This window comes from Muntiacus reevesi, chromosome 5 (assembly GCF_963930625.1).
Source record: "Muntiacus reevesi chromosome 5, mMunRee1.1, whole genome shotgun sequence".
NCBI classification, from domain to species: Eukaryota; Metazoa; Chordata; class Mammalia; order Artiodactyla; family Cervidae; genus Muntiacus; species Muntiacus reevesi.
In genome coordinates, this window is record NC_089253.1 from 79,172,199 (window position 1) to 79,185,560 (window position 13,362).

At 38.5% G+C, this 13,362-nt stretch overlaps 1 protein-coding gene across 2 annotated transcripts in view; it reads right to left on the bottom strand.

The window, feature by feature from the left end:
* DESI2 (desumoylating isopeptidase 2) overlaps positions 1–13,362 on the bottom strand; it is a 44,376-nt gene that overhangs the window by 15,464 nt on the left and 15,550 nt on the right. For both annotated transcript variants that reach the window (XM_065935602.1, XM_065935601.1), the window contains exon 2: positions 282–354. In XM_065935602.1, the coding sequence (XP_065791674.1) occupies positions 282–354 (73 nt within the window). The remainder of the gene's footprint in view (positions 1–281; positions 355–13,362) is intronic.

The window sequence follows — 13,362 nt, forward strand, 5'->3', positions numbered from 1 at the left end:
AACAATCTCAAAAGGAAAATATCGACTAAGACACGGGATATAGAATAAAAGATAATTAAATCAATATACACGTGTGTACTTTGAGTACCTTCTCTTCAGACACATTCAATTTTGGGCATTTTTCCAAAATGCAGTATAAACAAATACGGGGAGATTTTCTCCTACTTTCTACAATAAAGCATGGCACTTAAAAAAAGGTGGGGGAAGAGCTACAGTCATGATTTTGCAACCCCTTTAAATGAGAAAAATCTTCAGAAAGTATATTTAGACTGCACACATACCTCTGCCATATACTTCAATTCCTGAATGAAAAACTCCAATTCCGATGGAAGAAGTGTATTCGTTCATCCAGTACTAGAGGGGAAGAAAAGATTCAGTATATTTGTTCACTTATAATTCAAACCCACTTATAGGAGGCTACTATTTCCTGAATCTTTTACTGAATATTTAGGCCTTCCTAACCCTATTTCTTGGTATTTTCCTTACAGCTCTGAAATTCCCATGATAATGGCACATTCAATCTTATCTCTGTGCCTTTGACTGTGCCACATACCATATGGCGGAGGAGGCAATGGCACCCCACTCCAGTACTCTTGCCTGGAAAATCCCATGGATGGAGGACCACGGGGTCGCTGAGAGTCGGACACGACTGAGCGACTTCACTTTCACGTTTCACTTTCATGCATTGGAGAAGGAAATGGCAACCCACTCCAGTGTTCTTGCCTGGAGACTCCCAGGGATGGGGGAGCCAGGTGGGCTGCTGTCTATGGGGTCGCACAGAGTCGGACACAACTGAAGTGATTTAGCAGCAGCAGCAGCAGCAGCATACCATATGGAATACCTTCCTGCGTCAAAATGAAAGTGAACTGAAAGTGACAGCTGCTCAGTCATGTCTGACTCTTTGCAATCCCATGGACTGCCCACCAGGCTCCTCTGTCCAAGGGATTTCCCAGGCAAGAATACTGGAGTGGGTTGATACTTCCTTCTTCAGGGGATCTTCCTGACCCAGGATCAAATCTGGGTCTGCTGCACTGTAGGAAGATTCTTTACTTCCCTTTACCAGCGAAGCTCAACAATCTCATTAGTAATCAGAAAAATGCTAGTTAAAACAATAAGCTACCATTCTTTTTTTTTTTTGCTACTTGGCTGTGGGGTCTTAGTTCTCCAACCAGGGATTGAACCCAGGCCCTCATCAGTGAGAGCATGAAGTCTAACCACTGAATGGCTAGGGAACTCCCTACCAGTTTGAAGATCCATCAGACTGGCAAATATACAAAACATTGCTAATATGTAGCTTTGGTAAGGATGTCAGAAGATACTGCACAAATGTGAATCAACGGCAATTAATTAACCATTCCACCTCCTGGAAGCCAGTCTACAGAAATGCTTGAACATATGCAGAGATATCCTAGGATATTAACTTCAGTCATCTATAGCACTAAAAACTGGAAACAATCTAAGTACCAGTAGGAGAATGGTTACATTAAGTGATGGTAAATCCATATGATGAACTATCATAAAGCTACTAAAAAGAATGAGTTACTATAAAAGGGCACTAAAAATACACCTAAGACACATAAAGTAAAGACATCAGGTCATAATACATTATCTGTAGCAAGATCACATTTTTGTAAGTTAAATAAATAGGTCCTGTGTATATGTTTACAAGCTAAATATAAAACAAAACAAAACTACCACCAATTACAACAAAAGAAAGTTTGAAGCACTACAGATCAAACTGTTAACAGTTTGGGGGAGTGGAGCAGATATAGCATGGGGGTGTGAACACAGGGGTGCAAACAGATATATTCACTTTTGACTCCATACACTTCAAGATTGTTTTTCTCAATTTTATGAACTATGTATATTGCTAACTTTTATAATTAGAAAAATGTTTACCCAAATCTATTTGTTCATTGGTTTCCTGACAGCCAACTTCTAGGACTTAAACTGTCTTTTCCAATTGAGAAATCTCATTGCTTACATTGTTTACAACCAATAATTTGGTCTACTATCTAACTTCCTTAACAATGGCACCAACAGGTTTTTGTTCTAGATGCAGACAGCTCCTATGTAAAGTTACTTTTTCTCTTTTTATGGTGTGAGCGCCTCTCTTTCAAAATAGAATATTTTCAAAAAAGAGAGATACATAATAGTTGTCTGCAATAATCAAAAGATTTAAAAACTCTTAGCAAATTGAACATTTATTTGCATTTAACATTTAATATCACTATTAATTTTAACAATTTATCTTTTGTTGACCAGTAAATAGCTTTCTCAAAGTGCTTTTGTAATAGATTTCTATAATGTAAATCTAAATGTTTTATTAAGAGAAAGGTTTTCATGAAAAAACAAAAACAAAAACCCTGCACAATGACTTTTGCTAGAAGAGTTAACACAGGTTTAGGATGGGAATGTACTTGTCAAAGAGCGGAATCCTAGACTCAGAAATCTTTCACTCTCTGCTCTTTCACAGTTGAAAATAATCTCTTCTATAGCACTTCTGTATGTTGCCTGGGTATATATACTATATATACTACTTTAGTCTGAAACTTCCCTGCATTCAAGACTTTACATTCTAAATATAAAAGAATATGTTTCAACATATTCTATAAATTGGAAAATCAATAAAATGAGAGAAGCTAAAAATGAGAGAGAAATCCATCACCTAAAAATTTGGTCAGTCCTTTTAAAGTTTACCATAAAGAGATTTGACCTATGTAAGGCTTCTTAAGAACTGCTGAGACACTGTAATGAAAAATGAATACCTGATAGCTTTGCAAGTGGTAGTGTTACCTCCACTCAGACAGAAAGTTGGACAATAAGGTCAATAGTTTCTGCTCAAGGTTATAGGAAGCCTGCAAGCTGCTAGGAAAAGGATTTCTTAGCCCAGAGATATTTCTTTGAACACTATTAAAGAGTAGACATTAACCACTCTTAACATTGTTTCCCAAAGGCTCTGTCTCAATATTCTGTGCCAGGCAGGAATTAATGCTGATGTCTACCAATGAGGGACTCAACAGTTCTTTGCATTTCAAGTATCTTCTATCCCTAGAAAGGGCCCCAAAAGTAAGAGTTATTTTCTGGATTAAAACAACTATTTACTAGCTACAGATTTATGACTAGATATTTCTACTGACCTTACAAAAACAATTATAAAGAATACTATGAAACTGGATAACACTAACAAATTGGATAACTGAAAAGAAGAGAATAAATTTCTGGGAAGACAGAGTACTGAGACTGAATCAAGAAGAGAGAGAAAATCTGAATAGATCTATAATTAATGAGAATGAAGAAAAGAGAATGAATCGTTCATTTTAAAGCTATCCTGAAAGAAAAGTCTACAACCAGGTGATTTGGCGCTAGTGGTAAAGAACCCGCCTGCCAATGCAGGGAGACGCAAGAGATGTGGGTTCAATCCCTGGGTTGGGAAAATCCCCTGGAAGAGGGCATGGCAACCCACTCCAGTATTCTTGCCTGGAGAATGCCAGAAGAGTCTGGTGGGCTACAGCCCATAGGGTCGCAAAGAGTCCAACACAACTGAAGCTACTGAGCATTCACACACCAAATATTTAAACAAAAACACTAATTCTTCACAAACTTCTCAAAAGACAGAAGAAAAGGGAACATTTCTCAAGTCACTCTATGTGGCCAGCATTAATTGGGACATCAAAACCAGACAAAGACTTCATAAGAAAACTACAGATCAATCTCTCATGAATACAGATTCAAAAATCCTCAACAAAATACTAGCAAATGGAATTTGACAACATGTAAAAAGGAACACACATCATGACCAAGTGATATTTATTCTAGGAATGGAAGGTGAATTTAGTATCTCCCCAAATCAATTAATGTAATATACCACATCTCTAGAAGAAAGGACAAAGAATCCAAAGCTTTCACGATCAAAACACTCAACAAACAAGGAATATAAGGATCGAGGATCAGGGATCAAACCTTTGTCTCCTGCATTGTCAGGCAGATTCTTTACCACTGAGCCACTGGCTTGTTGGTTATCTGTTTTAAACACAGCAGTGTGTACATGTCAATCCTAAACTCCCAATCTATTCCTCCACTCTTGCCCCCTGGTAACCATAAGTTCATTCTCTGTTTCTGTTTTGTAAATATGTTTATTTTATAATTTTTTTAAGAAGTTTTTTTTAGATTCTGTATATAATACATGTACACACACACACACATAATACTCTATATAATACAAGTGATATTTGTCTTTGTCCGACATCACTCAGTATGGTCATCTCCAGGTCCATTATGTTGCTGCAAACGGCATTTCATTCTTTTTTAATGACTAATATTCCACTGTACATATGTAAAATGGTACAGCAGTGTTGGAGAAGTGTGGTGGTTCCTCAAATATATTAAGCCCAGAGTAACCATGCTGCTGCTGCTTAGCTGCTCAGCCGCGTCTGACTCTCTGCGACCCCATGGACTGTAGCCCACCAGGCTTCTCTGTCTATGGGGATTCTCCAGGCAAGAATAATGGAAAGGGTTTCACTCCTGGGTTTATGCTCAAACACATGAAAACACATATAAAAAGCTGCCATCAATGTTCATAGCAGTAGTCTTCACTATAGGCCCAAAGTGGAAACAACCCAAATGTCCCTCAAACAATGAACAGATAAACAGTGCGGCGTACCTGTATTACTTTATTTCTCAACAAAAAGGAAAGAAGTTGCTGATGCATGCAATTGAATGAACCTTGAAAACATTATGCCAGGTGAAATAAGTCAGTCATAGTGCATGATTCCATTTATATGAAATGCCTAAAATAGGTAAATTTATACAGATAGAAAATAGATTAGTGGCTACTTATGACTAGGAGGTTTGCAGAGAAATCGGGAGTGACCGCTAATGGGTATGGGATTCTTTCTGAGGTGATGAAAATGACTAATATTGAATGGGATGATAGCTGTGAATGCTATCATCATGTGAATGCATTCTGTGAATTGGACACAAAGTGTGAACTGTCTGATAGTGAACTATGGCTCAATAAAACTGTTTAAAAAATGTTAGGAATAGAAGTAGAAGATCTACTAACTTGTACCAAATGGTAGAAGAGTATATAATTTCCACAGTTGGCAAACCTAAACAAAAACTCTTCTATAAATATCATGAATCCTCCAAGGACAAAATTTTGTTCAAAATACATACTTTGTCCCTTTAAAAAAGTGAATTTGGCATTATAACAAAGTTTCCTCTCTGTTAGTAAAGTGAGAACCAAGAAATTCTTGAACAAAAAAGTTTCCATTTTCCTATCTTTCTTCTACAAAATAATCCAGTAAGGGACCTGATGCCCACACCCCACAAAGTGAAAAGACTATTAGCTACCTTAAAACATTTCTAATGAAAAACCCAAAAGATGGTCCAATTAGTTCTTGAACTCTTGTTGTTTGGTCATTAAGTCATGTCTGATTCTTTGCAATTCCATGGACTGCCAGGGCCCTGCCAGGCCCCTTTCCTAGTCAAAAACCTTTAACTAGGTCATTCCTCAAATTACAGATTGCATTCCTAATTTCAATTGCAATTTCCTAATTGCACTCCTAATCTTTGAAGACAGATAGCTGCCTTCAAAAACATGTGAAAAGCAGACTGTAAACAAATAACATATCAAGAACAGAAAAAAGCTGGGAAGTCCCTGGCAGTCTAGTGGTTAGGACTTTTTGCTTTCACTGCTGAGGCCATAGGTTCAATCCCTGGTCAGGGAACTGATATCCTACAAGCTGCACGGCATGCCCCCCAAAACCAGAAAACAAAACAAAAAATAAAACCCCCAAATTATATATATATATATATATATATATATGTATCCTGGTCAGCCACTTCTCATCTATGAACAGCATCACATTACTGAAGAAATTAATTAAGTAAATTAGATATTTCTCCTTGATGTGATTAAAAAATTTTTTTCTTCTGAATGGACTCCAAAGGAAAAGAGGGTAAACTTTCCACAGAGAGTCCGTCAAGAGTGAGAAATGCTCTCCAAATGTTCCTGTTTCTGTTAGGGCTTCCTTGCTCTATTATTAGAGAACACGCCTGGAAGGCTTATTCCTCTTTAAAAACTGGGCAGGCTGCCTGTGGGAGACGAGCGTTTAATTCAAGGTCAGCAAGCCTTATCAAGTCCTTCTGCCTCAAAGTCCTGCCAAGGCTATGCAGACAATATGGAGGATGCCTATTTTAAGTGGAGATGCATGATATAACTGTAAACAAAACAAGCACAGCAATCTCTCAGTATCTGTGAGGGACTGGTTCCAGAACCCCCACAGACTCCCCAGTCCGAGATGCTCTAGACCCTTATTTGAAATAGCATGGTAAAGGCAGCCCCCTGCATCTGTGGATATGGAGAGCTAACTGTATATGAGGACTCAGTCTTTTACTGAATGATTTTAGTTGTGAAACTTCCCCTAAAATGACTTGCTGTGGGGACATGTTGAAGTAACATTATCATCTCACAGTTTAAGATTTTTAATAGCAGTGTTTCTCAGTGCTCCTCTAACTTGATTTCCATCCTTTGTCTTTAAAAAATTATTTAACTACCTACCACTGCTGAAACAGTTCACATGGTATCGGTGGAATAAAAATCTCACAAAGCTCAACAGAGCTTCTCAAACTCACTATGTGGAAATTCATGCTTTTGTAGAACCATAAAACATTGATATTTTCCAACAGAAGATGTATTATAAATATACAACATGAAGTCACAGCCAGGAACATGTAAGCATGAAAAACAAACAAACCAAGCTGCTGAATTAGACATGACTGGATGTTAGCAAGATTTTTGTTAATTTCTGTTGGACATGTCTTCAATGATTTTGCTGTCTAAGTAGCAGCAGATGCCAAAAGTTTTAAACTTACATACTTGGGAGAAAAGGACAATTTTATTTAAAGGCTTAGGTTTTTATGAATTGGGAAAAGACCACTTTTATTTCTAGAGTTGGGTCCAAGTCTAAGAGTATAACCAGTATTCAGAGACTAGCTGAATATACTGCTCTGAGACAACGGCAGAAGCTGGGATAAGAGGTATATACGTAATGACGCTGGGGCCAGCCCTGCAGAGCAAGTTTACCACACAGGGCTGGGTGAGGGCGGAGCGACATGGAACACTGGGGGTGATCCACCAAAGGAAGCTTTACGTTCAAGTTTACCCAACGCTGACAGCCGCATAATCCCTGAGGGATTAAATGAAGCTCAGATGCTTTCATTTTAAAGTTGGTTTACAATGTGATTCTTCTCAAACTGTTCCCAATATACCAAAGGAAAACAATAAATGAGCCAGCTGCTACCACAGAGCAGTCTCTCTCAAACCATGAAACAACATCGGAGTTACCACAGCATGTCCACGTCAACCGTCTACTAAGCTATCTGGTCATTTTCATCTAACACTATCGTTCCCTTAGGATCCAACAGGAAAGCTCACAACACTTCTGTGTTCCAGTTTGGATCACAAGAACGTTGTTTCTATTATCTTAGAATTTACTTCAGAGTTTACTGCTTGGATAGAAAAAGGCTGATCCCAGCATTACAACGAACAGTGCTGAAGCATTGGGACTATAGTGGAAAGACACGGGTTGAGTGTCAGGAGATGGGGGTTCGTTGCCTTGACTTCTTCACAGATAGTTGGTAACTTTTTTTAAATTTAATTTTTACTTTATATTGGAGTATGGTTGATGAACAATGACAGGTTAGTTACAGGTGTACTGCAAAGTGATTCAGTTATACCCATATAAGTATCTATTCTTTTTCAAATTCTTTTCCCATTTAGGTTATTTTACACAGCATTGAGTTCCCGATGCTATACAGTAGGTCTGTGTTGGCTATCTATTTTAAATAGTGTGTATGTATCAATCCCAAACTCCCAATCTATCCCTCCCTGACCCTGACATCTGATAACTTTTAAAGGTTCCCAATGTCTCAAAGAGAGACACTGACTCCAATTCACACCCGTGGTTCAAATTCTCACTTCACTATCTACTACTCGTGTGACCTGAGGAAAGATACCCATCCTCTTTGTCCTTATTTACAGAATGGGGATAAATAAATAGAGTCTTCCACAGAGGACTACTCTGAGGATTAAATACATTAGTACGCATAAAGTACTTAGAAGAGCGCTTGACCTACAACGAACATTAAGTGTTAGTGGTAGCAAACACATATTGGTAGGGTTCTTCCCTCATACTCTGTTCTACACATTGATAAAAGGTTGGATACACTTGTAAATTGGAGAAGGCAATGGCACCCCACTCTAGTCCTCTTGCCTGGAAAATACCATGGACGGAGGAGCCTGGTAGGCTGCAGTCCATGGGGTCGCGAAGAGTCGGACACGGCTGAGCGACTTCACTTTCACTTTTCACTTTCACGCATTGGAGAAGGAAATGGCAACCCACTCCAGTGTTCTAGCCTGGAGAATCCCAGGGACGGGGAGCCTGGTGGGCTGCCGTCTATGGGGTCTCACAGTCAGACACGACTGAAGCGACTTACCAGCAGCAGCACATGTAAATAGCAGATTGGTTCTGGCTATCTGTTAATTCTCAGAACTTTCAAGATTTGGGAGTTGATGTCACATTACCAAGAGCAGTGACGCACTAAATTGAATGGCAAACAATGGCAGAGTTAATTCGACTCTGCTTTAAGATACCTATAAGCAATTATTTATCTTCTTGAGAAGTACAGATCTGAGTAAAAGGTCTCTGTAAGGCAGTGGTTTTACAGGGTTCTTACATATTCAAGAAGGACATGAGCAGAGGACTGGAGAACTAATCTCACTTTGGTGTTAGGACCTTACAGCCTTGAACTTCTTAAGTCCACAGAGATGGCATGTAAATGAAGAGAAGAGGGCCAAGGAAGGACCACTAGAAAATGCCTAACCCCCTCTGACACCTGCCAGTATCACCAAGGGTTAGAAGGCTTATCAAAATATTCCAGAATATTAACATAAAAAGAGGAAGCAATTCACAGAAAAATCATCATCTTGAAATATATGGGAAAGCAATAAATGCATAAATAACAGCAGTTACTTTTGAACTTAATCTTGCTTCAATGCAAAAAATTGGCCAAAATATTTCCATTTATATTTCTAAAGCATTGTCTACAGAACTGAACTGACTGTACTATACTATATTACAGTCATATGTTAAAATGTTGAGTTCTTCTGATAGAGAACTTTCATTAAACTTCATTTTAGTCAGTGATTTGTTTTATCAACTTAATAAAATGCTATGCTTCCTGCTTGAAAGCAACAACTATGATAAATGCTATCTCCCTAGTCTGGAACTTAAAACATTTAATATAATCACTTAGAGTCTGCATCTGATTTGCTTAAAAGGCATATTAAATGATATAAATATAAAGTACAACTGTTTCCCCTAAAAACTAGCACCAGTGTTCATGGCATTAAAAGTAAGTAATTTACTTTATTCCTCCCAAAAGGTGTTTAGGACAAGACATTTCAATTACTGAGTTAAAAATCCAAAATAAACTGTGACAAGTAGAGACTGTGGGGTAATTATTATAGTGCCTTCTCATATAAAACTGTCCTTGATGTTCACACTGTTAAGCTACCTTATGAAGTCTTTTTGGTACCAATGGATACATTCCAAGATAATCTTACCACAAATGCTACTTAACAGTAAATCATATTTAAATGCTTTCTATAGTGACTTAACACCAGGTTGGTCATAAACCAGACAATAAAACTGCACCGAATGATTTTCCAGTATTTTCTTAGATGCAATCATGAATATCCATGTCTGTTAATTTGCTTTATACTGTAAGAATTATATAGTATGCTGCTGCTAAGTCACTTCAGTCATGTTCGACTCTGTGCGACCCCATCCCTGGGATTCTCCAGGCTAGAACACTGGAGTGGGTTGCCATTTCCTTCTCCAATGCATAAAAGTGAAAAGTGAAAGTGAAGTCGCTCAGTCAAGTCTGACTCTTCACGACCCCATGGACTGCAGCCTACCAGGCTCCTCCGTCCATGGGATTTTCCAGGCAAGAGTACTGGAGTGGGGTGCCACTGCCTTCTCCGAAGAATTATATATAGTATAGATTCTATTTTATTATTATTTCTAAGAAAATGTCCAATCTCTTCACTACCAGAAAATATTATCTGATAAGCACATGGCTGACTTTCCATGTCTCAGGGGAAAAAAATTATCTACATATGAAAAACATTTTCATTTGAAAATTATTTATAAATTGTTGATAACAGTAATTCAGGTATTAAGGCTTAATCTTTTGGAGCTCGTAATATCTCCTGATTATGAAAGATTTGCCAGTAATCTTTTAGTTAATAGTGTTTTACCTAGGCCTCAGTTCTGATGATAAAATTTAAAGTTAGCCTAAGACTGACAGTGTAGCCAAAATAATGATATGCACAAAAGCTATAGCCAAACTCCTTTGTTTGCTGGGACAGTCCCAGTTTACATTTGCTTCAGTGTAACTATTTAGACGGCACCTTCCTGATAAAACTTAAAGTTAGCCTTAGACTGGCCTACTTAGGGACTGTACTGAGTCTTAAAAGCTCCTCAGTACTGTCCTGATCTCATGAGTGTGAATATGCCTGACATGATATACTGGCATGATAATATATATATGCTGACATGATAATCTAAAAAGCAAAGAAAATGTGGTGACATGTATTTTGTACAGGGCTGAAGTTTCCTCCTCTTTATCGATCAGGCAAACTAATTCTCAAAAACAAATTACTGTGTTTACCAAAAGATCCAATTTCTAAAACCCACAACAAGCTAGATACAAAATGACTCTGAATTAAGTTATTTAAAGGATAATAGATTTTTAAAAGTCAAATCAACAGTGAACCAAATGCGCCATGAATATTTTTAAGACTAAACCTATTTTATATGATCCACAGTTTGACTCTACCAGTAGATGGGACAGGGTACTACCAGTTCTTGGTCCTAAACCACAACTATACCGAAAACCAAGTTCTTGGCAAATCTCTCCTAGCAAGCACTTAATTTAGTTGTGTGAAAGATTTTGGTAAAACATTGAAACTCCTTCTAAGGAGTCTATTTGTATTTGACTATCCTCCTGGGTTCTAAAACTGCATGAGATCTGAGAGTCTTACTTAATTCTGTACCCTCCATATTGCTTAGTGTACTGTATTATACTTAGATCATTCAAATTCTTGATCAGCTGAAATGTAGTAAGGAATATGTAATCCTTTTTCCTTTGTCCTGTCCTTAAAAGTGACTCATGGGAAAGAGGATGGGAAAAAGCAAGGGAATTCCAAAAAACCCCATCTATTTCTGCTTCACTGACTATGCTAAAGTCTTTGACTGTGTGGATCACAACAAACTATGGAAAATTCTTAAAGAAACAGGAATACCAGACCACCTTACCTGTCTCCTGAGAAACCTGTATGCAGGTCAAGAAGCAATCGGACAGGTCAAGTTCGAACCGGACATGAAACAGACTGGTTCCAAATTGGGAAGGAATACGTCAAGACTGTTTACTGTCACCTTCTTATTTACCTTGTATGCAGAGTATATCATGTGAAATGCCAGACTGGATGAAGCACAAACTAGAATCAAGATTGCCGGGAGAAACATCAATAATCTCAGATACACAGATGACACCACCCTTCTGGCAGAAAGCAAAGGACTAAAGAGCCTCGTGATAAAAGTGAAAGAGGAGAGTGGCTTAAAATTCAACATTCATAAAAAGACGATCATGTCATCCAGTTCTATCACTTCATGGCAAATAGATGGGGAAACAATGGAAATAGTGACAGGCTTTATTTTCTTGGGCTCCAAAATCACTGCAGATGGTGACTGCAGTCATGAAATTAAAAGATGCATGTTCCTTGGAAGAAAAGCTAGGACAAGCCTAGATAGCATATTAAAAAGAAGAGGCATCACTTTGCTGATAAAGGTTCATCTAGTCAAAGCTATGATTTTTCCAGTAGTCATGTATGGATGTGAGAGTTGGACCATGAAGAATGCTGAGTGCCAAAGAATTGATGCTTTTAAACTGTGGTGTTGGAGAAGACTCTTGAGAGTTCCTTAGCAAGGAGATCAAACCAGTCAATCCTAAAGGAAATCAGTCCTGAATATTCACTGGAAGGACTGATGATGAAGCTGAAGCTCCAATACTTTGGCCACCTGATGCGAAGAGCTGACTCATTAGAAAAGACCCTGATGCTGGGAAAGATTGAAGGCAGGAGAAGGGGATGACAGAGGATGAGATGGTTGGATGGCCTCACTGACTCAATGGACATGGGTTTGAGCAAACTCAGGAGATAGTGAAAGACAGGGAAGCCTGGCATGCTGCAGTTTATGGGACTGCAAAGAGTCGGACATGACTTACTGACTGAACAACACCACCATGGGAAAAGAGGATCTCCACTCTTTCACTCATTCAAGAAGTATTTATTGAACACCTATGACACACTAGAACTAGCAATACAGACTCAAACATAGCCAAGTTTCTGTTCTCTTGGAGAATGCATTCTTAAAAAGTTATCTTTTAAACTGCAGGTGTAAAACTCATTAAAAAATCCTGAAATCACTTCAGTGGGTTGTGCCAGCATTATTTTAACTGAATGAAACATAATGTGGGCTTCTCAGGTGGTGCTAGTTGTAAAGAACCCACCTGCCAATGCAGGAGACACAAGAGACTTGGGTTCGAAGTCTCCTGGGTTTGGAAGATCCTCTGGAGGAGGGCATGGAAACCCACTTCATTATTCTTGCCTGGAGAATCCCATGGACCGAGGAGCCTGGTGAGCTACAGTCCATAGGGTTGCAAAGAGTTGGACATGACTGAAGTGACTTAGCATGCATGCACGCACTAAACGTAGTGGAATAGAACTTATCAGAGGATAGCACATACACACCGAAATGTTTCCTAAATATCTGGTTTCAGTCACATGTGTGTTTAATAAGTATTATATAAAATGTATATCTTGGTTGAAAGTGAAAGTTGCTCAGTTGTGTCTGACTCTTTGTGATCCCATGGACTATACATACAGTCCATGGAATTCTCCAGGCCAGATTACTGGAGTGGGTAGCCATTCCCTTCTCCAGGGGATCTTCCCAACCCAGGGATTGAACCCAGGTCTCCCGCATTGTGGGTGGATTCTTTACTAGCTGAGCCAGAAGGGAAGCCCAGGATAAAATTGAGAAATGGTTCTAGAAGCTTCCCCTAAATTGCATCTGTTTAAATCTTACTTTAAATTTTTACTTACCTGCAAAGCTATAAATAAAGTTAGACAACTTTGATTAATAAAACATATGTGCTGGGGACTCTGCTAGACACTGGAGATCTAAGGATGATCAACTCACAGTCCCTGTCCATAAGGAACTCATTAAAAATGTA